Source organism: Eumetopias jubatus, unplaced genomic scaffold (assembly GCF_037043125.1).
Source record: "Eumetopias jubatus isolate StellerSeaLion01/CBP00866 unplaced genomic scaffold, mEumJub1_p1.0 scaffold_3, whole genome shotgun sequence".
Taxonomy (NCBI): Eukaryota; Metazoa; Chordata; class Mammalia; order Carnivora; family Otariidae; genus Eumetopias; species Eumetopias jubatus.
In genome coordinates, this window is record NW_028274809.1 from 21,390,338 (window position 1) to 21,417,583 (window position 27,246).

The following is a 27,246-nucleotide window of genomic DNA, read 5'->3' on the forward strand; positions in this document are numbered from 1 at the left end:
TCCCCTTCCACGTCCCTGCTTCCCCCTTACAACTGTCTTTGCAGCCCCTGTGGGACAATATCTGTGCAGATATTCCTCCTAAGGGCACCTGGGCACACCTCTGTCCCCTGGTCAGGGTGGACTTCCATGGCTGTTTTGTCCACTCCAGTGTCAGCCCTTCAGGACGGGGACCACAGTCTACTTCATCTTCACATCCTAAAACCCGACCACGGACCCTAGGATGCAGGACTAATTCCATTGAGGCAGCACTTACTATATCACAGAAGTGATTTTATATTCTCAAAGCAATTCTTTGAAATAGAAATTATCCCAATACTTAAAGATGAAGTAGATGAGGCTCAGAGGTTAGGAATGTGTCCAAAGTCGAGTAAGTCATAAGTAGTAGAGCCCAAATTCTGTCCAAAGACTGCCCTACCTCCAGGTTCATGCTCTCACCTACCACATCAAATGGAGCCAGTACTCAAGATGCGTCTAACACCCGTGGTCACTGCAAGTGGTGGCCCTCCAAATCCAGAGGGCTTAAGAACAGGGCCGGCTTCCCAGGCATGCATCCCATGCAGTCACGCAGGACCTGTGCTTGGCTTAATGCTCTGCTGTCGCTGTCTTGACATTCTTAATAATTTCTGAACAAGGGGTTCTGAAGGTGCCCTGATTTCTACAAATTGGGTCACAGAGAAATTGGGTAATTCCATGCTTTAGAATTGCCCAGAGGGCATGCCCCAGTGCAGATTCCCAGATGCCTTCCCAAGCTTCTAGCTCAGGCAGCCTGCAACGACAGGTCCCCTGCTTCTGCAAGTTTAACACCCACAGTGGACTCCTGGGACCACGGCTTGAGCAAAAATGACCCTCGGAGGGCCAGGGTAAACTCAGCTGCAGTTCCCTGTGCTGCCCCAAGGTGGCAGTATAGCTCCAGTGTTTGTCCACAGCCAGGCAGTTCCAGAAGGCTCCAGCGGGCTTGACATCCTCAAGATCCCTGCCCAGCCATCTTCCCACTTGGATGCAATATTTTCCGTCAGCAAAGGTTTCGAGGGCATACTATCCATCCGTCAGTGGGGTTCCTGTAGGTAGAGCCACCGCGGAGTGCTTGCTCGCACACCCACAAAATCCTCCTCTTCAGAGGGTTTAGAGGACAGGGAGGCTGTGGGCAAGTGACATAGAAACGGGCAAGGAGGTTGTGATGTCCTCAGAAGCACTCTGCAAAAATATTACAGAGATGACCGAGTCGGAAGCCTTGGGGCATGGGGGCTGGCATGGTGTTTACTCCTGCAACGGCCCCATGATACCCCTCCCATTTTATAAGGTCCTCTAGTTTTCAAAGCACATCCACAGTCTCACATTGATATCACCCTGCTATTTGAGGTTGAGATCATCCCCATTAGACAGATGAGGAAAACTGAGTCTCAGATAAGGCGAGTTATGTAGCTCCAGGGCCATAAAACAGCAAGCGGTGGGACAGGATTCAAAACCAGGTGTCCTGACTCCAGCATTTCCTCTTGTCCAGCTCGGCATGAGAATCACCTGGGAACCTTAAAACCAACCAGCCAACCAACCAACCATCCTACCTGGGCTCCACTCCAGGCCAGTCAGATCAGACTCTCCGATGGTGGGGCACTGACATGAGTATTTTAAGTGCCCCAGTCAACTCCAGTGTCAGCCAAGGTTGGGAACTGCTGCACCTGCGGGGTGAGCCAGCACCAGCTGCCCCGTCCCCAGACAGCAGACACCAGCTCCGGGCTACAGCTGAGGGGCACAGAGAGGGGTGGCAGGAGCACCCTCACCCATGGATGAAAGAGAATCAGAGCCCAGGGAGGGATGGCTGACCCACAGGGGGCAGATCCAACCCATGTCCAGAGTGCCCTACGCTCTCTCCAGGCAGCCCGCCTTGCTTCCGCCCAGAGAGGGCAGCATAACTCAGGGTTGAGCAGCACCCACACTCTGGAGTTAGGGGTCCCAGCCTGGGCCATGGAGGTTGGGCACCTCTGTAGACTTTTCTCTTCATCTGTAAAGTAGAGCTAATAGTGCCTCCTTTATGGATTCATGGGGAGTAACTGAATTAACTCACTTCCAGAGCAGCAGACCAAATGGCCTAGCTAAATGACCAAATGGCCGGCTGGCCTTGGCCTTGGCCTGGTGCGACCTAGAGCACTCTGGCTAGGGCAGGTCTGCTTCGGGGGACCTGGTTTTCTTCTAAGGGGAGAAGCTCATCCCCCACCGCCACCACCACCATCACCACCACCCGTGAGGGCCCCAAATGTCTCTCTCTGCCTCTAGAAGGAAGGTCAGGAGGATATGGGTGGAGCAGAGCCACCTTCCTTTGCCTCCCCGGCAGAAAAGGGTCAGACTCCAGACACGGAAGAGGGGCTACCGTGAAAGGTGGGGCTCTGTGCCCTGTGCTAGGGAGAGGAGGGAGTGGAGCACTCCTTTCCCGGTGGCCCACCGCACCGTCAGGGAGCCCCCTGCAATTCGCCAGGGGTTAGGGGCCCCCGGAACACAGTGGGTTGAGCTCTCACATAGAAGTCTGCTTCAGAAATAGGGCCTACATCTGCGCATGTGTAGTCCGTCTTTGTTAACGTTGCTGTTCTAGAAGCCAGTTACTCGGGCCCCTTGGAGCAGCACCTGAATTCTCAGGCAACGCTGTCGTGAACACGCTGGTGCACACCAGCCCCGCTCCCTTTCCTTGAGGCCCTAGGGCTGTCATCCCCCCACCCCCGCACAGAAGGGAGCTCTCCTTATTTTAGGGGCCAGAGGACCACAATTCCAGGGTCTCCCTGTTCTGCCTCCCTCTGCCATGCACCTGAGCTTGGGAGAGAGAAAGGCACTCGCTCTACCTCTCCTCCCTCAGTGCCCACCCAGGGGCAACCCAGGGGCACGAGCTTCATTCAGCTGGGAGTCCAGGGGGAGACACCAGATTCCTGTGGTTTTACTGGAGGATTTCGCCTGGACTGGGGTCTTTTAAGTTTCCCTAGGCCAAGGCCACTTGAGGGAGGACATTCCCCTTCCTCCTGACCCATCCTTCTCATTCCCAACCCAACCAAAGCCATGCCTGCCCCTTCCCAGGCCCTGTTCCCAGGAGTCGGGGACAGAGCTGGACAGACGAGACAGGCAGGCCCCGGATCTCTTTCCCAGGGAAGCCCCAAAGACTCAGGCAAAAGACACACGGTTTATTTTTCCTTCCTTTAATCTTAAGCAAAAGAAACACGGGGGTTCAAAAATAAAAATTTCTTTTTCCCCCCTCCCAAGCCTTTCCCCCAGCTCCACCCCTGCAAGCACCCTTCCTCCCCAGCTGGGACAGGAGAAGGCGAGGGTGCAGGCAGCTCCCGCTGGGGTGGGGGAAGGCGGGGGTGTGCCGAGCTCGGTGCTGGTCTCTTTCCAAATATAAATACACGTGTCAACACTCCTGGAAAACCCTCCCCACCCACCACGCAAGGCTCTCCTCTCTCTGCCAGTGTTTGCAGAGGGGGTGGGGGCGGGGGGTGCCCGGCACCGGCCGGCTGGGGGTTACTGCATCCGCTGGCTGTGCACCCCACGGGCCTCCTGCTGCTCGTTGTAGAAGAGATGACACTCGGGGTCCCCCCGGATGGTGGGGGCTCCCTGGATCAGCTTCCCAGTGTTGGGGTTCACACACCAGCACTCCCCACGCTGCCCGTTCAGAGACATCTTGCACTGAGGAGAGAAGAGAAGGACGTGGAGGACAGCCCTGAAGCCAGCGCCTCTCCTTCCCTTCACTCAGCCCGAGGTTTGCTGAACAGCTCCAGGGCGTGCAAACTAGCCCTGCAGGGCGGTGCTGCGAAACCCTGACCGAAATCCTGACCATGCACCAGGGATCTCGCTAAAATGCAGATTCCCCTTCAGTAGGTCTGGAGCAGGGCTGAAACCACTGAGGAAACAAGCTCCCACGTGACGCAGGTGCTCCTGGCCCACGGACCACATTAGCTAGGTGTTGGGGGATGCCCCGAGTTGAAAAGACTCCATGCCCGCCCGCAGGGAGGTCTCACCCAGTGCGGGACCCAGCAGACCGGGGTTTAGTTATAGTGTGAAGTGAAAACCGCATGTAATGGTAGAAGTCAACACCAGCACGGGCCCTAGTGTGGGCCCTGCACTGTGGGAGTCATCTACACGCTGCTCACTTACAGTCTCTAGCTCTCATTTTTTAAGTTTATTTATGTATTTATTTAAGTAAGCTCTATGCCCAACGTGGGGCTCGAACTCACAGCCCTGAGATCAAGAGTAGCATGCTCTTCCGACTGAGCCAGCTGGCATCCCCTACCGTTTTTATCTAGCATACACGTTCATTTAATCCGCACAACTGCCTTGTGGATCAGGTACCATGATTTCAGCACTTTACAGAGGATCAGAAGGAAGCACAGATGGGTTAAGTAACTTGCCCAATGTCACACAGCTAGCTGAGATGCAGAACCCAGCCAATTCCTGTCCCAGGGTCCCTGCTCTTCCCCATAAACTAATTAATGACCATGGAAAATCCCTCTAGCGACCAGGAAGGGACAGGGCACAGCCTGTTCTTCATTAGCAGAGACCACTACTTCTTCTTTTGAGCTCCAAATGCAGTAGTTGGCTTACACTTAGAGGGCACGTGTACACACGGCTTTGAACTAGACTGATATTTCGAGGGGCAAGATGCCTGCCTGGGCTGAGGGAGGTAGGGAAGTGAGACCCCTCCGCCCCGGGGGGGTCAGCAGAGGCAACATGTCAGTGGTTTAAATCAGTGATTCGGGAAGTGTGCTCCACGGATCATCAGCAATCCCTGGGAGTTTGTTAGAAACACAAACTCTTGGTTCTGGAATGGTAAGGCCCAGGAGTCCCTGCCGGGCGATTCTAATGCTCAATAAAACAGTAAGAAGCATCGCTTCTCCCAGGGGCTCCCGCCCAAGCTAGACACCAAGGGCTGATGGCAGACAGCCCAGGAAGTAGAGTCAGCCTCCGACAGGCCTGGTAGCTGGTATCCCCACGCCCCGCTCAGCTCTCAGACCCCAGGGGATGATGGGGGGCGGGGGTGCAGGAGCAAGGTACAGCCGGGGCTCAGGCCCCGGGGCCCGGGGCCAAGGATCTCCTCCCTCACCTGTTTGAGGTTATACAGGCCATGCTTGTCACAGTTGGGGATGTGTAAGGAGTAGAGGTGCTCCAGAGGGCCCCGCTCATCTGGAAGGTGCATGGTGGAGATCCGCTCCAGGACTTGGTCCAACTCCTGCTGGCAGGGGGTCTGTGGGCGCAGACAGGGACAGACGGGCAAAGACGATGCTCAGAGGGAGACTGCGCTCACGGAACACTGGCCCTGGGTACCACCTCAGAAAGCAGCTCATGCGCAGGGAAGAGATGTTCCCACGGCCACACAGCTAGCTGGTGGAACCAGGGACTCCCGACAGTGCTAACATGTCATCGTGCTACACCCCAGCCCCTAAAGAAAGCCACATGGATGGGCATTTTCACCCGTCTTTCATTCTGTGTTAATGGCTTTCGGGGGCCAAAATGGGATCTACTTGGAAAGGTGAATTCAAGTGGCGGTCTCTGGAGGATCTCTACCCCGACCCAGTGGGCCAACCTCCATTCCTTTCCATCAGCCCAACCAGGACCAAGACCCAAGACAACAGAGCTGAGCTGGGGGCGGGGGGGGGGGGGTGGCAGCCGAGTGAGAGGAACACATCCCAGCAAGCTTGAGCAAATTCAAGTGGGTCCACGTCCATCTCTAGCATCCGTCTCCTTGCCTATGTCCTGAAGCCAAGCAGAAACGTGGAGGTGTCAGAAGGACGGGACTTCAAGAACCCAGATACCCAGTCTCTTTCACAGCCAAAGATACTGAGGGCCCCGAAAGAGACCCTGATGAGCCTGAAGGTCCCTGAACATGCCAGTGGCAGAACCAGAAAGGAAAGTGCTTTGCCTACAGTAGGACACGGATGGAACTGGGTGCCCTCCCCCACCGAGAGACCTCCCACCCCTCCGAGCAGACTCGGCCCCTCTGACCCTGGCAGGTGGTGGCCGCAGCTTCTTGGGCTCATCCAGACCAAGGTGATGCTTGCCCCCCTTGCCCATCTGCCGGTGCTGCTCGGTGACCTTCTCCCGGAACACCGCCAACTCCTTCATGCCTGACTTGAGGGGCTTCCGGCCAGCGCCACCTCCACCGCCCAAGAGGTTCACGGTCCCATCCACGTGGTTCTCAACCAGGCCTCCTTCAGAGGGCTCGTCGCCGTTGTCTGCAGAGAAAGGAAGGGAAGGAGAACTCTAGGTGCTGTTTCCAGAGCGGTGGGGCCCCCAGGGACGGTCCGAAGCCCTGAAGATGGAGATGACGGATACCCACGCAATGGTGCTAAGCAATTTACAGAGACTACCAATTTCAGTTTTGCGGCAACCCATGGGTGGGGTGCTACCCCAACTTTGACAGATGCGCAAGTCAGGGCACACTGAGACGGAGACCACAAATCTGGCATGGGAACACGGGCCCTCTGACTCCAGCAAAACTCCTAGGAGGTCTAGTGGGTTCTGCCTCCATCCGGAGCGGTGCCGAGGAGCACGGAAGGAGGAACGTGTCTGCAAAGTTCTCACCACGGAATGGGCTTAAGTCCTTCTGGAGCCATCATTCTCCCCTAGAAAGACCTCCCAGCTTCACCCGCCAGAACCTCCAGGTGAAGGTCTTCATCATCTGTGGCCTAAAATGGCACAGATTGGGTCCGTTTTTTTAAAACTACTGCCAGAGATCCCCGAGCCAGGCCACGTCTGGTGAGGGAGTGAGAAGTGGGGAGAGCCACCACCAGAACCTGCAGTTTCTGACACCCCTGCTATTACTCTTCATCTATCCACCGGCCCCCTCCTCGTATGCCCTAATGACTCAGGCCTAAAGCCACTCCAGGACTGCCCCCAGCGGCCCTGACTCATTCCATGTCTGTCCACGCAGGCCACCACCAGCCACATTCCAGAGTGCCCCGAGAACAGGAACTGGCTGGACTCTGTACTTTCCGCTTACCGCAAAGCAAAGAGCCTCTCCCAGATGCTTGTCCAAGGAGCACCTGTTAAGTCTCTTTCAACCTCCCTAAACCACCAGTCCCTCAACAACAGGGAGAGGCTTCTGCTGAGTGCACAGCTCAGGTGGAGGGGGCCAGGAGAGCAGCCCCCAGCTACCACGGGCTCACGCTGGTTCAGGTAGGTCCAGCCAGGTAAGCCCCGCAGAACAGAAGGGTGTGGAAGAGTCGTAACCAGGGAGACAAGTCTTCACGGGCTCTAGGAGGGCCGGGACTCAAATAGCCCCTGTGGACACAGCAGAGCCAACAGGGCCTCGGACCATGGCACCTGGAAGCCACTTCCCTGCAGGTGCCAACAAGACCTAGAGGTGCGGAGGGTGTGTCTCTAAACAAATTTTGCACGTTTTCTCTTCCCTTTTGTGTGCTTTCAAACACTTACAGTCTCGATAACCTAACTGAATGGCCCTTACAATATTTCTACACAAGGGTTTCAGGTGAGGCACTTAGGACCCAGTGGTCTCCTCCGAGTTCGGGCACAGCATGGTGCACTCAGATGGCCACTATCCTGGGCAGTGTTTCACGGTAGAAAGAGCTGACCTGTAAAAGGGGGGCTACGATGCCCGCTCTGGGTTGTCGCAAGCTGTGGCGTTCATGGACTCCCTCGCCGACTACGGGATGGGGACACTCTTGCACGCCCTGGGGAACTGACATGTGCTTTCACAGGGCATGCTCCAGAAGACCCAGGCGGAGTCTGGCCACCTGACCCCTGGGGCCAGTCCTCACCAGCTGCCGCTGCATTCCTTTAGAAAGCCAGCATGTGATCTCCAGACTAGTGAGCCCTGGTTGGTAAGACATGCTCGGGTTAAACCCCAGCTCCCCGACTTTTTATACCAGCTGTCTTTGTCGAGCACATACAACGTGTCCGTGTTTCCATTCCGTTATCTGAACTGTTAGATACAGGACGGCTGAGAGTATGTTACATGTAAAGCAGTTAAGACAAGGCCTGGAACACAGAAACCCTGTGTCCTGTTGGTGATAGTACTTTGATGATGACGAAGATGGCAACTGCCTCAGTTATCCCTTATCTGCTCCCTCGACAATGCGGAACCCGACCAAGAACCAGGAAGCAGAGGAAGAGAAGCTTCTGAGCATCAAAACAGCGGTCACTACATCTATGCGTCGTCAAGTTCAAGTGCTTTCCTCACAAGGTGCGGGGACACTCAGCCCAGGAAGAACACTGCCAGTTCACAGGAGCACGGCTCCAGCAAGCCTGGTCTCTGGATGTCTGGTTTCCAAGGCCACCACAGAATAAAATCAACAAAAGTAAAAGGAGAGAGGAGGAAGGCTTGTGGACAGTGGCGAGAAGTATCAAATGGCAGGGAGAAAAGAGGACACTAAAACAAACAAACAAACAAACATAGGAACTTCGGGGATATTTAGCGCATCATAAACAGCTCTACACCCGATGACCCCTGAGGACTTCCATATCATGTAGCCCAAGACAAAAGTTGTGTGGATAATGACGATGACCTTGGGATGTCCAGAAAGGGGAGAGGATTAACATGTCAAGTATTCAGCATTAAAAAAAAAAAAAAAAAAAAGACTTCAATCCAAAATTGTTAAACTTTAGAAAAATAAAAATTGAAATATTTAAATGAGTAAGCCCTCTGAAACCTGGAAAATTCTCTCTAGAATGGCTATTTCTCCAGGGGCTCTGGGTAGCCTGGATTTTACCATAAACAAACCAACCACAGATTAAATCCTGTTCCAGAAGCCCCAGCACCACCTGCAGGGGATGGCCTATTTGAAGCATCTGCCACCAAGCTGGAAGGGAGTTCTGTCCCCCCATGTTCGATTAGACCCATCCACCCACCCCAAACTTTCATCAAGCACCCTGTCTCCCGACTTGAGCACTACAGACACTGGGACCAGAGGATTCTTCACTGGGGAGCTGTCCTTTGCATTGCAGGATGCCAAGCAGAATCCTGGGCCTCCACCCACCAGAGGCCAGGAGCCCTCCTGAAGTTGTGACAACCAAAGATACAGCCCCTGGGGGGCAAAAATGCCACCCCCCCCCGAAAACCACCCTTCAGAAGTCAGGCTTTATCCAGAGGCCTGGAAGTTCCCCAGCCCTGTGCTGAAGACCCCAGACCCCGCATAAGGCAGATCTGAGCTCTACTATATTCGCCTCCCTCAGCTAAGACCCTCCACCGCAGTTCCATCCCCAGCACACCTCTGGGGCCCACTAGTCCACCTTCCAGCCGGGGGGGGGGGGTGCGGGGGGCAGGAGGTCTTCCCTAGGCATCCAGAGGACTCCCAGGATGCTGTTCCCCCTTCCCTGAGCTCTCCCGGCACTCGGACCACTGGCAGGGGACAAAGCAGCATCCCCTGGCTGAGTCCCAGAGGTCAGCCCACCTTTAGCGCTCAGAAGAAGGTATCTGAAAACACGTGAACGAGATGCACCCGGGTAAATCCACATCAGGCCTGCAGGCTCTAGGCAGGGCTGGCTTGTCATTAGGCATAGCGCCCACGGGCCTGGGGAATGTGGGGGTCTATTTTAAAATCAAAAGGAAGGGGCACCTGGGTGGCTCAGTCATTAAGCACCTGCCTTCGGCTCAGGTCATGATCCCAGGGTCCTAGGATCAAGCCCCACATCGGAGCGGGAAGCCTGCTTCTCCCTCTCCCACTCCCCCTGCTTGTGTTCCCTCTCTCGCTGTGTCTCTCTCTGTCAACTAAATAAAAATTTTTTTTTAAAAGTTAAAAATTAAAAAAAAAAAATCAAAAGGAAAAATATGCTTTTAGGTAATTTTTTTTTAAAAAGTCAATCTACGATATGGATACATGCACAGTTATAAAATGCAGTTATCAAATATGATTTAACATGTTTTCATAGAAGAAGGGCCACAAACGCCCAGGCGTCCAGGGTCCACAGTCTGAACACAGCCCTGCGCCAGGCCCCAGAAGATGGGGGCCCATGGGGCAGTCTGCTCCCAGGAGGACAGAGTTGGCTTCCTATCCTGAGATAGCCCCGATCTCTCTGAAGTCAAGGTCAGTTTGTCCGCCCTCACGGAGGCCACCTGGATTCCAGGCTGGGTTCTGTCCCGTTCCGTTATTGATCCCAACACTGCCAATGAACATGCCAATAAGATGAAGAAATCCATGGGTCCGGTTTGCTGACGCACATGCTGACGCTCCACACCTTGAGGTCCAAGCCCAGGGAAGGGCCTGAGACAGCTGCCTGGGTAGAGATCAGACAAGCTTGCAGACTGAGAAAAGCCTTGATTGCTTGACTCTTCTATTCCCAGCCAGAGAGGCTCAAGAATTCAGGCTCCAATGTCTAATCGCCTGAATCCCAGGTGTCCACTCAGCTGTGCAGCCGCAGATACGTTACTTAAGCTGTGTCTCCACTGCTCATCTATAAATCACGGACAAACAGCACCCACTTCCAGGGGGCAGCCAGATTCCCAGAGATGCTGCACGCAGACACAGGGCCAGGCACAAGGAAGGAGCACACAGAGCCAGCTCTCACGGGCCCCCACTTCCCCGCCCCCCTCGGGGGAAGTACCCACGCGGCAGCCCGACACTCAAGGGCACAAGGGCACCGCCATATTATTACCTAGTGCCTCCCATACAGTCTCCTGTAGGTGACAGGAGCGGTACAAAGGAAAACATTCCAAATGAAGAACTCCAACTAGAGATGGAATTTGCCCTCAGAACAAAAATACCAAGTTGCCTGTTTTTTTCCTGCCCAAGAGTGAGGTTCAGAATATTTATTATGCAACCACTTATGTATGCAGCTCCGTGGGCCACAGGGCAAAGGTCAGTCTAAGAAATGGTTCTTAGCAGCCCAAATCTCATAACTAGAAAAGGCTTAGGGCTTAGAGATGACCTCCTGGGTCCCCAGAGATCTTCGCCTAAGGATTAGCTGTTCTCTACATAGCGCCCCAGGAAATGGTTCAACACTGAAGCACGGAGTTTGCTGACTATATATGGAAGGTAAAGCTTTTCCAAAGACAAGTGGGGGAAACCACAGAGGGCCTGGAGCGTGAGAACTCCCGTCCTGCGTCCTATGTATACTGCCACACCTCTCAACCTCATGCACCTGGAGGGGAGCTCAGCTGAGAAAGGCAAGGACGAGAGGCAAGGGACGAGTTGCCCCATTTTACAGACAGCAAACCCGAGGCCCAGAAGGACTACTACCCGGTCTAGAGGAGCACGTACCACCCCTGTGCCATCAACAGAGGTGCTTCACAATGGGCATGGGGTCCCGACGTTGTCCTCTGACCCAGCCTTACTAGGCGGCCCCGGAGGACAGCTGGAAGCTACCGCTCCAGGAGAAAGAGCTTTGCACCTTCATTCTGCATTCCGGACTATGCGTTAATACCCTGGTTTTCAAATTTAATTTTGGCTTAGCCTTTTTTTCCCTGACATCATCTTGTTGGATCGTAGCACCGACGACCTGACTCAGTGCATGAAAACCCTTGTGTTCGACGGATTCTTACTCTTGTGAAACCACATTTCCTCCTAGTGCAATGCTCTGACCTCTGTGCTCCAATGGACAGTCGGTGATTCCTGATCCACGGAAAACCTTAAAGTCTTCTTAGGAAAATAGGTCCCCCAAATCTAAAAGCAACCCCTTACTCCTTCTTGCTTAGAGTGTGACTGAGGCTCTGTCCTTATGCAGGCCTGGCAAGAAAAGGGAACTTTCCCCCAGAACATGCCACATCTTCCTAGCAGATGACTATGCCCCCCTGCTTTCTTCTTGTCTTTATTCTGAAGAAAACCTAGCCATTTCCCACCTTCTCCTTAGCCTACTTCCTGACAATCTGGAAATCTAAGAGCTGGGAGCCCCACAGAAAGAATCTACTCTGACCCCGAATCTGTCATTCCCTCCTGTGGATTCACCTCCTTCCACAGGTACCGGCGTTCCAGACCCTGTGAGAATGGGATTCCCTTCCGAGCAATGGGCCAGCAGGAGGCTGGCCGCCTGCCCGGTTCCACTCTCGCTGGGCACAGAACTCACGTGGCTCCTGCTTTGTTGGTTTCTCCCCAAGTGCACTTAATCTTGACACATGTTGGGCAAAAGAATTAATGCTAACTCCCATCTTCCTCTTCCCTCTTGGACAACTTCTCCGTTAACATCCATATGGCAGTGGACAATTCATTAACAAAGCCAAACGGGCAAAGAACTCCAGGAGTCAAGAGGCCTCCCCGCATTGTTGCTTCTGCTTCACCCGTGACATTGGCCAAATCCTTTCACCTTTCTGAACTCTCACTTCTCCAGTGTGAAAAATGTGAATAATCATCCTACTCGAGCGAGGGCAACGACTTATCATTACCATTTGCCCAGTGTGGGCAAAAATCAAGCTCCGGAAGAAATGTGCAGACTGGTGATCTATTTCTTAAATTGGGTAAATGGAAGATACATGCACCAGGCAAGGGTGGATGAGACCCCATCTGTAGGACGGCCATACGCATAGGGGGAAAATGAGTTATGAGAAAGTTCTGCAATACCGTCTATCGGCATGTTCCTTCCAAAGCCTGATGTTGTTGATCGTATAAATTCTGGATGTCGCTAAACATCACAGGTCTCTGCCATCTGATGGAAGTCCTTGGGTAAGCGTGGATTTGCCTAAATTACTTTAACTTCACAGAATTTATGGGAAGGAAGGAGAGGAAGGGAAGGAGGGAGAGAGGGAGGGAGGGGAAGGGGCTCATAACGACCACGCATGCACAGGGGAGAGAAGGCTTGTCAGTACTCACCAACACGCAAGGGACCCAGCTTTCGTTGAAGAGAATTTGAAGCCAGTGCCTTTGGATGGCTGACTGTGGCCCCCATGCGCAGTAACACAGGCCACCGAGGCTGGGGTGGATAATTCAGGCCACGTGGGAAGTGGGGGGAGGGAGGCAGGCAGCAGTTAACAGTGGGTGGGGAAGCAAGGGGAGCTTCTTTGGTATTTTTCTGCTGAGGTCCTTTGTCTCTCTGGGTAAGTGGCCTTGTTTATGTGTCTCCCTCCACCCTTTCTTCTAAAGGTCAGAGGCGGCAGGCCACACCGGCCTCTCACGGGGGAATTCTGAAGAGTGCGCACATGGACGTCTGCTGTGGTGGAGGCTGGCACCCAGGGCACATTCCAGCTCCGGGAATGACGTTCTCCTGGTCAGCCCATCTACCCCCTGCTGACACCCAGCTCCCTTCCAAGCTCCCTTCCCATTCTCTCCCACCCTCGGAGGCCCTGCTCCGTGCACAGCGCCAGCAAAACAAACCTGATGGCTCTCAGATGCCACCACGTTCGGCGAGAAACCCTCTTGGCAACAGACCAGGAGCCCCTCAGCGTGGCTTTCGCACAAAAGGAATCCCCTTGTTGTAGGAAATAGCTGTGAGCAGCCTCTTCAGATGTTCCCAATCCAGGCGTCATCCAGGCTGTGTCCCACAGGGGCAGGCACTGGTCACTCTCACCTAGGCATTGTCATCCTGCACTTGGAACAGTGGCAGGCCTAGCACCCAGTGAGCCGTGGCTGAGCCCTGAAACTCCGGGGAGGGGAATGGCCAGTGGCCACGCTCACGCAGGGAAGGAATGGATGCCACTAGAGATGATGCACGAGAGCAGGGCATTGAGCCCACTGCTGGCCAAGCCACCCTGAACTCTTTCTGGGTTCCCTTCAGAAGGCCAGCTCTTGGGTTCAAAACTTTGGCCAACTAGTTCTAGCCCAGCAGGAAGAAAAGTGCTGGTCTGAAAGCCAGGGTGGGGTGTGTGTGTGCAAGGTTCTGATCCCGATGCTAGCACCCTGCCCAGGATTCTGAGTGATGCCCGACAGGGGTTTAAGATGTGTAGGCTTCAATATATGGGGGCACCTGGCAGGCTCAGTTGGTAGAGCACGTGAGTCCCGATCTCTGAGGCATGAGTTCAAGCCCCACGCTGGATGCAGAGATTACTTATTAAAAAAAAAAAAAAAAAAAAAGCTTGCATGGTCAAGATGTGTAGGGTTCAACATGCTCATCTATAAATTCAGGCAGTTATATTAGGGGAACGGTGCCCTGTCATGACTATTTATCAGAAATCATCTGAAGATCTTGGTCCTGGACTCCAGCCCCCTGGGGTTCACAGCAAGCCTGGGCAAAGGTCAAGGACTCTGGATTTTTAACAACCCCCTCCAAGCTCTAGCATTTCCGAGACCCCATTCCTCTGCGTTTCTCACTCTCCTGCCTCAGTTTGCTGAGGAACTTCCTGGTGATGGGAGAAAGATGACCCTTCTTTTCAAGAGATAGGACGTCACATACACACTCTGGGAAGATACAGCCTCGAGAGCTCTTTCCATCCGTAGACTCATGGGTTCATAAACAGACACATATGCATGCTTGGATGCACACAGGGGGCGCTTTCTTGGCCAGGCATCATGGAGATTTCTGGAGCATGCCTTCACGACGCCGTCTCCTCTCGGGCTCCCCCTGAGTGAGCAGAAAGCACAGCCTCTACAGAGCTTCCCTGCCTGGGTGCTCTCTAATGGGCTGCTTTATAAACACCAGGGTCATTCCTGGAATCACAAAGACCTGGGGCGGGTCAGCGCTGAGGCACACCGTTTGAGAAAACAAAAACAGGCTCAAATTCAGCCAAGGTCCCCTGGGACTCTGTGAGCCAGGCTGTCCTTGAAGAGCCAGAGAAATTGAAAGCAAGAGGGCAAACAGCACTATCAGCTTTCACCCCTTTCCACAGGTCCCAAACGTGTCTCCTCTGGCTCAACTAAAGCCGTCCAAGAACCTGGCAAGGTGACCTAGCCGCGGAAAGCCCAAGGGAGTAGAGTGTGTGCTTCGGTGCAAAGTCGGGGCAGGAGCTACAGGAACAGGAAGAATGTGCCTGACCCAGCAACTCTACATCTTCCCGACATGTGCACAATGTGCGTTACAGCATTACTGCAATGGCAAAACACGAACGGCAACCCGACCCAGCCTTTCAGCAGGTGAACAGAGAAATAAATTCAGTAGGGTCAATACAGTGGAATAATACACAGCAGTTGACAAGAATTGCTCAGACCTGTGATCACTCCTGTGATCTATCCAACATGAACAGATCTCCAGACCTAATATCGACAGAGGGAAAAAGTTGCAGAAATGAGACCTTTTTGCACATGTAACTTAGTTTCAGAGAACAACTCTAGATGTTGGCCATCTATTGACAAATCTGTTTGGCCAAGGAACAGAAACACGAAGAAATGCATGCTGGTGGCTGCCTCTGGGGACAAGGGACAGCAACAAGAGGCTGGTAGGGAAGGCCATCGGGAAACATTTTTTTAAAGAGACGTGAAGCTGGAACGCCTGGGTGGTTCAGTCGGTTAAAGAGACGTGAAGCCAACAGGACAAAATGTCCACCACTCCCAGTTCTGGGGGGCAGACTGGTGTTATTGCATGATTCCTATTACTTGTCTGCATTTTTACCATTTTATTTGTTTAAAGATTTTATTTTTAAGTAATCCGAATCTCTACAGCCAACGTGGGGCTCGAACCCACAACCCAGGGATCAAGAGCTGCACGATCCACTGAGCCAGCAGGCACACTGCAACCATTTTCTTTTAAAAGTCACTTCCCTCATCACACTCACTCCTCCCTCTCCTTGCCAAGTAGGGGTATCAGTAAACTTGGGGTGCCTCTGAAAGCCCAGTGGGGTGCAAGAGGGCCAAACATGAGGGACATGGCCAACTTCACTGGCACTCTGAGGCCAGCGTGGTGTCACCAGGGTCACCTGCCTGCCAGAAACTGACCCTGGGCTCCTGGCCAGGTCTCTGTGGCATGAAGAACTGGGCAATGAGTCAGAGCAAAGACCCAAAAGAGAAGGGAAGACAGTCACAGGGTCAAAGAGAGGACAACGAAGAAATCAAGATGGTGCAGGTCTGAGAATGGAAAGCCAAGGGGACGAGCTTATCCTGGCACCGCCTGCAGGGCACTGGGGGTGCCCACAGGTGTGGCATGGTGCAGGTGCCCAAGGGCCAGTCATGCCCAGTGGAAGAGAGGCACCTGTTCCAGGTCCTTGAGGCCCAGAGAGGTAAGAGCCTTAAACTGAAACAGGAGCGATCCAGGGTAGAAGCCACCCAAGAGTTCCACGGGAAGGACTAAACCAGGTAACATACTGCAGATGGGAAAGAACTGCAGACTTGGTCCAGTAGAGTTTAGGAGGAACCTTTCAAGGAGGAAGGACAATATGGCTTCCAAGTGTCCAAAGGCCACTGGACCGAGACTATGAAGGCATCCCTGGGCAAAGCACTCCTTTATTTGACTCAGCTTCCCTCACAGCTCCCTAACCAGAGTGCACTGGCAAAAAGCCTGGGTCCCTGCTTTCTCTTCTTCCTCCAAAGGATGGAGCTTCTTGAAGATGCAAATTTGGCCTTCACTTCCACAGCGCTTTAAAGAAAAGTATGAAAAAATGAAAGGAGGGCAGGAAGGACATTTGGTGCGCTCCATTTGCTTTTCTGGAAGAACGAGATGGTGCCTTCTTCTTCTGAGTCGGAAGGAGATACCCGTCAAACCTGATTCTCTTCCTTCTGTGACTCTATTCACCAGCAAGGGCTCTCATTATTTCACCTTGAGAACTTCCCAAAAGCCTTGGTCAAAAGGCTAAAAGAACTGCCCCGTTTACTTGCATTAAATGTATATACACCTCTACTGATTTAGTTTCTTCATAGTTAATATTCAACTTTTTAAAATGCTTCTCTTGGGGCATCTGGTAAATGGCTCAGCCGGTGAAGTGCACTACTCTTAATTTTGGAGTCGTGAGTTCGAGCTCCATGTTGGGTACAGAGATGACTTAAAAGAATAAAATAAAATCTTAAAAAAAAATTGTTTTAAATAAAATGAAATGCTTCTCTAGCTCCCCTCCAGGATGAAAAAGCATGGTTACCAGTAGCAGGACAACTACGTCTTTACATTCTCGCACCCTGCACGCGGTATGCGCTCAATCTGTGTGTAAACATCAGGACAGCTGACTCCCCGAAGACCATCTCACCGCTCTCCAGCCTGGAGTATCGTGTTGTATTTAAGTCTCACTTTTCTGGCCTCTCCCTCACCATCCAGGCCCCACAGCAGCGAGACCAGGAGTTTAAAAAAAAAAAAAAGCAGTCAGCAAATGCAATAAGGAGGTTAAGAGAGCAAAGACGCTTCCCTCTCCTGGGACCCACATTCAAAACAACTGTCCCTACACTCCGTTCCGAGGCTATGACCCCACAGACCAACTCCCAGAGTGATAGAGACTGGGTCCTACCCACCCGTCTCCTCCCACCCTCCCCTTCCTTCCGCCCACCTCTTCTCCATCCCCAACTGTTCCCAGAGACTGCGGGCCTGACAAACTGAACCCAGAGGGTGCAAACAGAAACTAAAAACCTGTGAAGATGTCCAGGATTGCCTGCCACACTCTCAAAACCAGCACAAGAAGTGTCCTGAATATAAATAAGTGTCTTTAAATAGGTCACCGTGCTTTTCTTTTTCTTCAACTAAAAGTTCACTAATTGTGTCTGATAGAAGATGGCATCACATCTGGGTTCTTCCTTGGTTCTGCTCTCTTGGCTGGGAGGCAGCAAACAGAACCAGACACAACCCGCAGAGCTTCAAGGGAGAATCCTCACCTCTGGGGCATAAACGGGCCATGCTCTCAACCACTGGTAGAACCATGAGTGACTGTGGCATCAAAGGCCAGGACTGCCCACTGGAAAACCCTCTACCACTAACCCCATTTTGGACTTTCCAAAGTCAAGGGCTGCCATCCAAGGAAGCCACACCCCACAGAAGAAGCCATTCCTCTGAACTGGATCCTTCAGTCCCTGATCTTAATACACTTGGCAAATCAGAACACACGGGCAAACAGGACTTCTCCTTCTGTTCTGTGTGTTGAGGTTAGAGGAAGAAGGAAGGAGAACCGATATGACATCATCTGATTATCAGAGTTTCTGTGCTAAGCGCTTTGTGTACAGAACTTTGTTTTATCATCAATCACATGAGGCTGATAATTTCTTATCTCCTCTCACCTTGACCATAAAAAAAAAAAAAGCCATAGTGTTCAAGGTCAACTGCACCAAGTCACGTCGTCAATGGCAAAGCCAACACAAATCCAGGTTGTTCGGCTTCATAACTCTTAACCAGCCAGGATGGTGTCTGGTCATTGGCATCATCTAGGGCAAGACTCAACTGGAAGCTTTTAACCCCAGGGCTTTATTCCTTCTGTTCCCTGTCACCTCGTCCCCTCATCATGGGACCTTGTCTTCCCTGGGAGGGAAGTTGCCAGTCAGATACCAGCCCACCCCACCCCGCCTGGAAAGCCTTTCTGATCCCGTACACCCATCCCAACCTGGCTCACCTTCCTCCTGACTGCCACACCTCCTGCCACTGTTGCTATAGAAACTACCCAGCCTTATCAGGCAGCTGCTGAGGCAGGGACCAGGGGACGGCCATTTTCATTTTATCTTGGCCTCAGGCACTTTAGAAAGCAACTGCACCATCCAGAGGCAACTTGGCACCTCCATCCATAAGTCAAGACAATAGCCCCGAAAGAAACTTCCTGGGGAGCTGCATAAAGGAACATTTTTGAGAAGTTATGCCTTAATTACCAGCTCCTGGGGCAAAGGAGCTTTTCCAGCAGCAATATATAATTCGCAGCTGCTTTGCATGCGTGAGTCTGAGGGAATGGGGCCCTGGGCTGAGCATCTGGAGACCCAGACTCCACTCCGGTCTGTGCTTGCCTTGCTCGGCACTGGAACCGGAATGCAGACTCGATTTCTTCATCTGTCAAGTGGGGAGAATCCTGAGGCTAAAACAGAGCTGGAAAAAACAAAACCAAAAAAACCCTATGGGCACTTTGGTCAAAATAGATGATGTCTAGAAGAAAGCACTTTAATTACCATTATTTTGTCCTTTACCCCTTGGGGCAGACCCTTTGCTCACTGCAGCCCACAATCCAGCTCAGATCCCTCCAGCAAGAAGGCCCCACCTCCTTGACTCCTTTCAGGGGTTCAACACGCTAAGCCCCCCCGCCCCAGTCCCACCTCCCCAACTTGCTGAGGCCTTCCTGGGCTCTGAGGCCCTCCCTTCCTGGCTTCCCGCCTCCCAGGACTCAGCTCCTTGAATGAAACACAGGTTGACACACCTATACCCATCCACTAATTAGAAACCCCAGGCTCTGCTCCGCTCAGGCCAACTGAACGGGGGGCCCGTGGGCCAATTCTCCTGCCCTACAGCTGGAGGCCAGCCAGGCCCTGCCCCTTCTCCCCAATCTCCTCTCCTGCCCTGCCTCCCAACAGCCAGGAAGAGATGTGGGGCTGGCGGCCAGAAGGGGCCCCACAGGCTGCCAAGTGCCCCCTCCCCCCACTAAAAAAAAGGGGGGGAAGAGAAACAATTTCTGACTACAGTCGACTCTATTTCTTTCCGGGGGAGCCAGCTTTCTGAGCAAGGTCTCCCTCTGCGCCCTGACTGACACCCAGGAGCTGAGCCAGAGCAGATCTTCCCTGGCTTTGTTAAATAAAGGACAGGAGTGGCTGAGGAGGGGGAGGGGCATAGGGGGATGGTCCATTTTCCAGGAGGAAAAAAAAAAATCCACAGCCCAGACACTCTACTCATTGTGGAGGTGGAGGTGGGGGTGGGGGGCAGTTACCCTGGAACCTGAAAGCCAACAAGTTTCTCTGAACTGACTACCCCATCTGTAAAGTGGGCTTCTCTCCGTGCCCCCCTCCCCACAATCCTGTAGGCCCTCAGAGTCTAAGGAACTGGCCACCTCAGATTCCCAGTGGCAAATACTGTGCTTTGTCCCAACCGTCCTGGGTTTCACTACAAGACTCTGCTGACCCCTGAAGACTCAAGCATCCCCCTTCTCTGCTTCCTGGGGCCTCCCCTCCAGCAGAGGCTCCAGAACACAGTCGTTATCATTATGCCCAGACCAGGGGTCACTCAGACGGCTTTCTGGGACCAGAGGTGGAATCAGACATTAGGGAAGAAGCTCAGTGCCCAGAAGACTCTCTCCCCAACACCCCCCCACCCAGCCCTCCTGTGGAGAACCCACCAACCCCTTCGAAACGAAAGGCTGCTCCCCAACTCAGGAGTGCGGTCCACTCTGCAGATGGCGTAGTAAGGACACGTCACTTTTTGGATAGAACGTCCAATGTCTTTGCCAGGATCACGTTCAACTTTCTGGCACCCGAGGCTCAGACAGGATAGATGTGAAAGCCCATTTTCCTGGAGCAGGAAACGGGTGCCACGGGGCCTTCCCTGGCTCGGACAAGGACTGCACCACTGCGCACTCTGGTCCCTGCTCCAGGTACTAGGTGTGCTAAGACCAGGCTGGCTCCTACCTGACCCTACTGTTCTGAAGCCTGGGTCCCAGCAGGGTTCCTGTAGAGGGCTGTCCCTGGAGGAAGGAGCTTCCCACCCCTGAACCGTGGCCTCAGGGATCCTCTGCTCCTCCGAATAGCTGCAGTTGGACGGCTGGGTCCTAAAGGTTGGCTGGCCAGGTGAAGGTAGAACTCAGCCCTGTCGCCAGCTTATGAGCAGCAAGCCCGTGCCCGCACAAGTACCCAGTGACCCAACCCTGGGGCCACTTCTGTCAGCACAGTCCTTCCAGCCCCAACTGAGGCATTAAAGGGTGAGGCTCCCAGACCAACAACGGTCAGCCCCAGACATCAGGGCATGGGCCCTAAAGAGCACTGCCTAACACATCCCTAAAACACGGAAGCCTGCTTACCTCAGACCACTTGTTTGACACAAATCCACTTATACCGTATTTAAAGTACAGTTGCCTTACCCTTTCTACAAACAGCTCAACCATGGTCCGTGCAAGTAGGGCCAGAGGTATGGCTATTTCCATCTTATAGGTGAAGAGATGAAAAGCAAGTGATTACACACACACACACAAAAAAACACCGAAGTACTTAGCTTTGTATTATCTAGCTTTCAACACACACACACACACACACGCACACACACGTGCGGGCGCCACCCTATGGAGTTGGTGCTATCAATATTTGATTTACAGATAAGGAAACAGAGGCTTTCTGTTTCCTGTTTCCTCAAAGCCCAGTTACCAGCCACATGCTAGCCAACCACGGCAAGAGATTGCCGTGGTTGGCTAGCATGTGGCTGGTAACTGGGCTTTGAGTCACAGCAACTTCACACCACGATGGGGCCACGAAGCATCACGCTAAAGTCTCCGGGGAGACGCATGGCCTGCCCGACACAGCCCAGTGTGGCCTCCCAGTGTGCCAGACGCTTGCCAGCACCACAGCTGTCCTCAAACACACCCCACTGAAGAGAGACAGTCATCCCCATTCCACCAACAGGTAAACTGGTATTTGAGGAAGGCCCATGCACATCAGCACTCAGGTTCACCAAGTCAGACCTGCAATGGAACCCGGTCCCCACGATGGCACAGGCCAGGCTGCCACCCCCCCAAGCTCTGTTCACCACCCCCGGGACCCTTTTGTCTCTCCCAACTGCTGCACACTGGTCACCTCCCTCTCTGAAGTCCCCAGACCTTGGGCCGCCCAGTGGAGTTGAGGGAATGCAAACAGGCAAACCTGGCCTGTACATGGCAGGTGTCCAGGAACAAACTTTCTGGCTGACAGGGTCAAAGGCTTTTGCCACCAACAGCTCCCCTCCCTTGCTTGACCATGGGGGTGGAGGGGAACAGAAGGAAGGTCAGCCTCTCGACTCATGATTTACCTGTTCAGGCATCCCCTAACTGAGCCTCGGAGTCCACACCTGCGAAATGGAGGTAAAAAGCTTCCCTCTCTCCCTCACAGAGCTCTTGGAAGACAGGAGACAAAGCAGGCTGGGAAGCCAGTTCATGACAGCACAAGGACGGATGGGAAGGCGACCGAGCCCCTGGCAGCTGCCTGCCACCTCAGCAAAATGCTGGCCAGAGACAGCAAGGAATAGAAAGGCCTAGAACATCTGCCAAGCAGAACACCAGCTCCCCTGGTGACTTAAAAGCATAACCTTGCTCCTCCCTGCCTCGGCTGCAGGGGAAGCAGCCCCAGCACAAAGCCCCTTGAGGATATGGCCACTTCCCCCCCCACCCCACCCCCACAAAGCCCAGTCCCTGTACTGCCACCAACCACCCTCCTCATTTCAGGGTTAGATTTGTTTCCAGCACTCCGATCCCCATCACCTACGTGGTCGCCACCTACCTGGACTCCTGTGGAAGGCTGGGGTAGATCTATCTTCCATGCCATTTCTCAAGCCTTAGCATCCAGCCAGGTGTCCAAGACCCAGCCATAGTGGGAGAGGCACAAGGGAGCCATGGGGGCCAGGGGACCGGGGGGGGGGGGGGGGATTAGGAAAGCAACGTGGAGAAAGCAGGGGAGGAAAGGGAGGCTGGGAACACTAAGAAGGGACAGATTGAAATGAAATGCAGTCGCTGGTGATGGAGGCTCTTCAAAAATAGTAAGAATAATAACCAAGCCCTTTTATTGGTGGTGGTGGTGGTGGTACCGTGTTGTAGTATGTGAGGAGGGTCAACAACAAAACCAAATGTGGGCATAGCCTGCGTATTTTCTGCTCCTCCTTCATTCCCTTCAGCAGCCCCTGCTGTGCCCCCCACCCACCACCCACCAGGTATTGTCGTCCTATTTTGCATTTCCCTGGAACCAAGAATTTTTGGAACTTCCTCATATCAAAATTTAGCAACTGTGCATCCAGTTTTCTACGGCAGAGAATAGCTAATGTGAGATCCGACTAGAAGCTAACCTGATAAATGGGCTACAGTACCGGGATTCTCTCCAAGTAAGCCCTTGAATGCCGGACAATGGGGACCAAATATGCTCCTGCTCCCAAGTAACCTGCAGGCATCTTTCTAGGACTTACTGCCATGGAGTTCCCTAACCCAAAGGAATGATTGGCCTGAAAATTTTAGTTTAAAGCTCAGTGCTAAGGTAAGCTAAATCTTTGAACCATCTAAGCTTCCTTCTTCCCTCTGCCTGCCAGGAAACTCAATAGTCCAACTGGGCCAAGAAACATTGCATCAGTAGACCCTCGCCGGTGGTCACGAACGCACAGATTCTTCTTTCCCCCAGACACCATCACCTATGCTAATTCAGAGATTCCTTAGTCCTGGTTTTTTTGTTGTTGTTTTTAATATAAGGTCCTTTGACCCTGTTACACAGGATTTTTTTTCTCTCAAAGCTTCTTCAAATACCTTGTCAGAGGAATGGATGGGATCTATTACCGCACAAAGGGAACTATCACAGGGAACAATGTGGACATAGGGGCAGGTGAGTAAGGAGATGGCAGGCAAAAAACCTTGATTCTGCGGCTTCCTCAAATTCCAGCCCTCCAAGCACAATGGCAGATGGAGGAGGCAGCCCGCCCAACACTGCCTGCCGGGCTGGTTCTGACCTGGAGAGCCACAGCCTCCAGACCAGACCTCCCTCCAAGGCCAGAGTGCACACAGGCGCACCCCGCTTGGTCTGGTGGCCCAGGAACGACACGTGTCCCTCCCGGAGACCTAGAAGCAGCTGCTCTCAGCTCCCCCATCTCCTCCTTCCAACGCACCGTGGTGACTCAGGCGGAGCAGCTTAGCAGAGCTAGTTCTGGGTGTTCTGTCCAGAAGGGGGGAGGGTGGCGGAAGGTAGTGGTGTTAGCAATCAGTGACAGTGGGTCCCACTCATTCCCCAAGTCTATTTTACGACTTTGAACTCAGTATGCAAATTTATGCAAGACAAGATGCAAAGCAGCGCTTTGAGCCAGAAGTCCCATTGCTTTTCTCCCCTTTTTTGAAGCTGCACTGAACCACTGTAAATCAGCGCTCGCCTCTGCCCCCCTTTCTGCTCCCCCAGCAACTGCAGATGCAAAGCCTCCTCAGACCCGCCCGCCTGCCCGCCTGCCTGCCCTGGGACTTTGAATGCCTGCACATTTCTATAGCACCTTTATATGTGCAGCCGGCCAGACGGCCACTTGGGCGGCTCCGCCCCTCGGCATAATCCCAGGCATTGTATGCGGCAGGGAAGGAGGCAGGGGAGATGCTGAGGGAGCCAGTCCGCCCCGCCGGCCCTGAATTCTGAAAGGGAGCCCACTTCCTCCTCTTACCCCGACATTTCTAGGCACTTCTGCCCACTCCACCAGCAAACACACCCACACACTGTTAAGATCCAGACCTCCCCAGATCTCAGGGCGCCCCCCCCCTCCCATTTTTCTTCCAGGCTCACTCACCTACTCCAACCCATAGTCTGACTTCTGAGTTTCTCTGAACCAACCAGTCCCAACCCATCACCCCCAAGGGATGGAGGCTCAGCACCCGCAGATGTGCCCACCCCCACCCCCTGAATCCCAGCCGTCCCCAGGAAGTCAGCGACACAGCCCCTGAGTCCTGGGAACAAAGACAAAAGAGCTAACAGCAAAGCCGGAACTGCTGGGGTTTGCTGCCTCAAAATAAGAGGGTATGTTTAAAATTCTCAAAAGCAACCTGCTCAAAGAGGAATGCAGTCTGGGATGGGAGAGAGCTCATTCTTCAGAGAGGGGAGAAAAGGGGATGGGAGATGGAGGGGGGACGCCGCAGCTTTCAGTGCTCCTCTGGGTCACATTCTTGCACCACCCCCCAACCGGGACCCCAGGGCTCTCCAGGCAGCACCACATCCCTGCCCCATCCCAAGACCCTCTTCTGCACAGAAGCCTCAAAACTTGCCCCTCTCTTCCCTGCACCCCTGCCAGCCCAGGCTTCTCCCTGCAGTGCCCCCTCTCGCCCAGCCCTCCTCACACCTCTGGGTCACTTCTTTCCAGGGTGCCCACCCGGCTTCCACATCTAGCTCCCACCCCCCACCCCCAGTGTCCCCTCTTCCCAGGCTGGAGCACAAGAGAAAAATGCGGAAGGCGTCTGTCTGGGCATTGGGAGGAGAAGGCTGAGGAGGCAGCTGGGGCTAGCTGGCGGAAAGGAGTCCCATAACCAGGCAGAAAATCCAGAGTGACATTCTTCCCATGAACTCACCCCATTGTCCCTGGGCTCCCCTGACAACTCCCCCCTTCGGGCTCTAGGGAGGAAGTGAATGGGGAGAATCCCCCGCATCTGTTCTGGGGCTTGGAAGCAGGAGAGCTGGTTTTCAGGCTGCCAGTGAGAAGGATGAAGGGTGAGAAAAAGTACAAGGTTTAGGGAGGACCTGTACCACGCACTTTATTAAGACGGTCAAAATCCAAACGAGTCTATGAACTTGGAGGCCTCTGGAAAAGTTCACCCTGCTGAGGAAGATGTTTAGTTTGTCAGAGTTCAGCTCAAAAAGCATAGTACCTCCCTGGTGGGGGGGCTGGGGGGGGGGGCGCGAGGGGGTCACGGAGGAGGAAGGCAGGGCCAAGTCTTTTCCTTTTATTATTACTTTCTAAGAGAAGCAGGAGGGAAGGGTTAACTTGGAGGCAAGGCAGGCAGGGAGGGAAGCAAGCGGAGGGAGAAGAAAGGGGCTCAGGGTTTCTGCTAGCTCCCTCCAAGGAAGCCCTGTCTCCGCACTCAAGGTCAAAATGTGCCAGAGAAATAGAAGAAAGATTTCAACTCTGACCCCCAATTCCATTCCCAAGGAGAACAGGGAAAAAACAATAGTTGGGTAGAGGAAGGGGGGGCAGAGGGTCTTGTTGGCGGGGGACATTACTATGACCACAGAAGATTACAAGCAAGCAAGAACGTTTTCACTTATTCATTTTGTCGTTCTTTCTTTTTTAAAGCTTGAAGAACTTGGTCAGACTCGCTTGCTTTTTTAAAACAACAGCGGCAGGCAGTGGACACATTTCCCAACTGTCTCCAAGAAGAAAGAAAATAATTAGTCTCCTCCAGACCACTGGGGCAAGAGGCTTTTGTAATTTTAAAAACAAAAACCAAAACCAAAGTGAGATTCTGACTGCCTGGTCGTGTCCCTCAGAAACCTTTGGGGGGGGGGGGGTAATGAGGATCGCTTACCAAGACTCGCAGGGCCCCCATTCCACCGGACAGGAAGAATCCCCCCGGCTTAGGACGGGGGTAACACCTCCCCGCGGTCAGAGCAGCCAGGTCCAGCTCCCAGGCATCGTCCTGCCTTCCGCCCTGGGGCCCAGATGCTCAAGTGAGCAGCACGGCGGCCCCCGCCCCGGGACTGCAGCCGGCGACCCGGCTTAAGTTACACGGACTCAACTGCTGGGCTGAGTCTCCCAGATGCCCCCTTTTATTGTTCCACCCAACAGAGAAGCACGGGCCTTCGCTCTCCACGGAACAGGAGCAGCGCCCGTTTGCATTTCTCCCCTAAGCAACCCACCCTGCAAAGTACCAAGTCCTTTCTTTCCACCTCACCATCCCAGACGGAAGGGTCCCTCGATGAGTTGCCGCCTTCTCCTAGCGCCCCGCTCTCACCAGACGTCCCCGAAGTCACTGGCACCCGCCAGCCTCCGCCCCCCAGCAGCGTCCTCCACCGGGACCTTTCCAGGAACCTTCGGTCGGCGGTCCCCGACTCAAGCTGTGCCCCGAATAAGCCTCAAGTTCTTACTCCCCCGGGTCTGGTCAACACCCTCCTCCCCAGGAAATCCCCCCTCCAAAACAGAAGTCGAGGTACGTTCCACCCGGGGAAGACTACGGTATCAGGGATGCCCTTCCTCTCTGCCCGTTTATCCCGACCGAACCGGTAGCAGGCAGGGTTCTCCCGCACGCTCTAACTCCAGCTCCCCTCCCCGGGCCTGACTTTAAGGTCCCCCTCCCACGCAGTCGCCCACACCCGGTCGAGGATTCCGCTGTCCCTCCGCTAAAGCGATCGCGGCGCTCCCGTCGCACGCCTCTCCCCCACGGAACGGCCCCCGGCCCGCGCGCTCCGCTGCCCTGCAAGTTTCTCCGAACTAGTTGGCCCAGTCCGCGTTACCTGCAACCTGCTCGGGGCTGGCGCCGTACTCGGCGTCGCGGCGCTTTTCGCAAGTGCCCTCGCCCAGGACCAGCGCCTGCAGGGGCAGCTCGGAGCCCGGGTGGGGGTAGCAGCGCAGCCCCTGGGCGCAGCGCGGGGTGTAGACGCCGCACGCCTCGCCCTCCAGCCGCGCGCACACGGAGCAGCAGCCGCAGCCCGGCTCGCGGACCAGCTCGGCGCAAGGCGCGCGGGCGTCGCCGGCCACCCCGGAGGCGGCGGCGGCGGCGGCGGCGGCGGGCGGCGCGGCCGGCGGGGGCCCGCAGGCGGCCAGGCGCTCGGGCGTGCAGGGCGGGCAGCGGAACAGCACCTCGGCGCGCACGCCGCGGCCGCCGCCGGCGCCCAGCAGCAGCGGCAGCAGCAGCAGCGAGGGCGGCAGGAGCAGCGGCAGCGCGGGGCCGCCCAGTCTCGGCAGCAT

The 27,246-nt window shown here is 54.2% G+C and overlaps 1 protein-coding gene across 1 annotated transcript; it reads right to left on the reverse strand.

The window, feature by feature from the left end:
- Window positions 1-3,498: 3,498 nt before the first annotated feature.
- IGFBP2 (insulin like growth factor binding protein 2) lies at window positions 3,499-27,246 on the reverse strand. The gene is made up of 4 exons (XM_028112238.2): window positions 26,793-27,246; window positions 5,977-6,206; window positions 5,078-5,218; window positions 3,499-3,663 (listed from the first exon to the last, which is right to left on the reverse strand). Exons 1-4 carry the CDS (start codon window positions 27,244-27,246, stop codon window positions 3,499-3,501), a joined length of 990 nt encoding a protein of 329 aa, XP_027968039.2.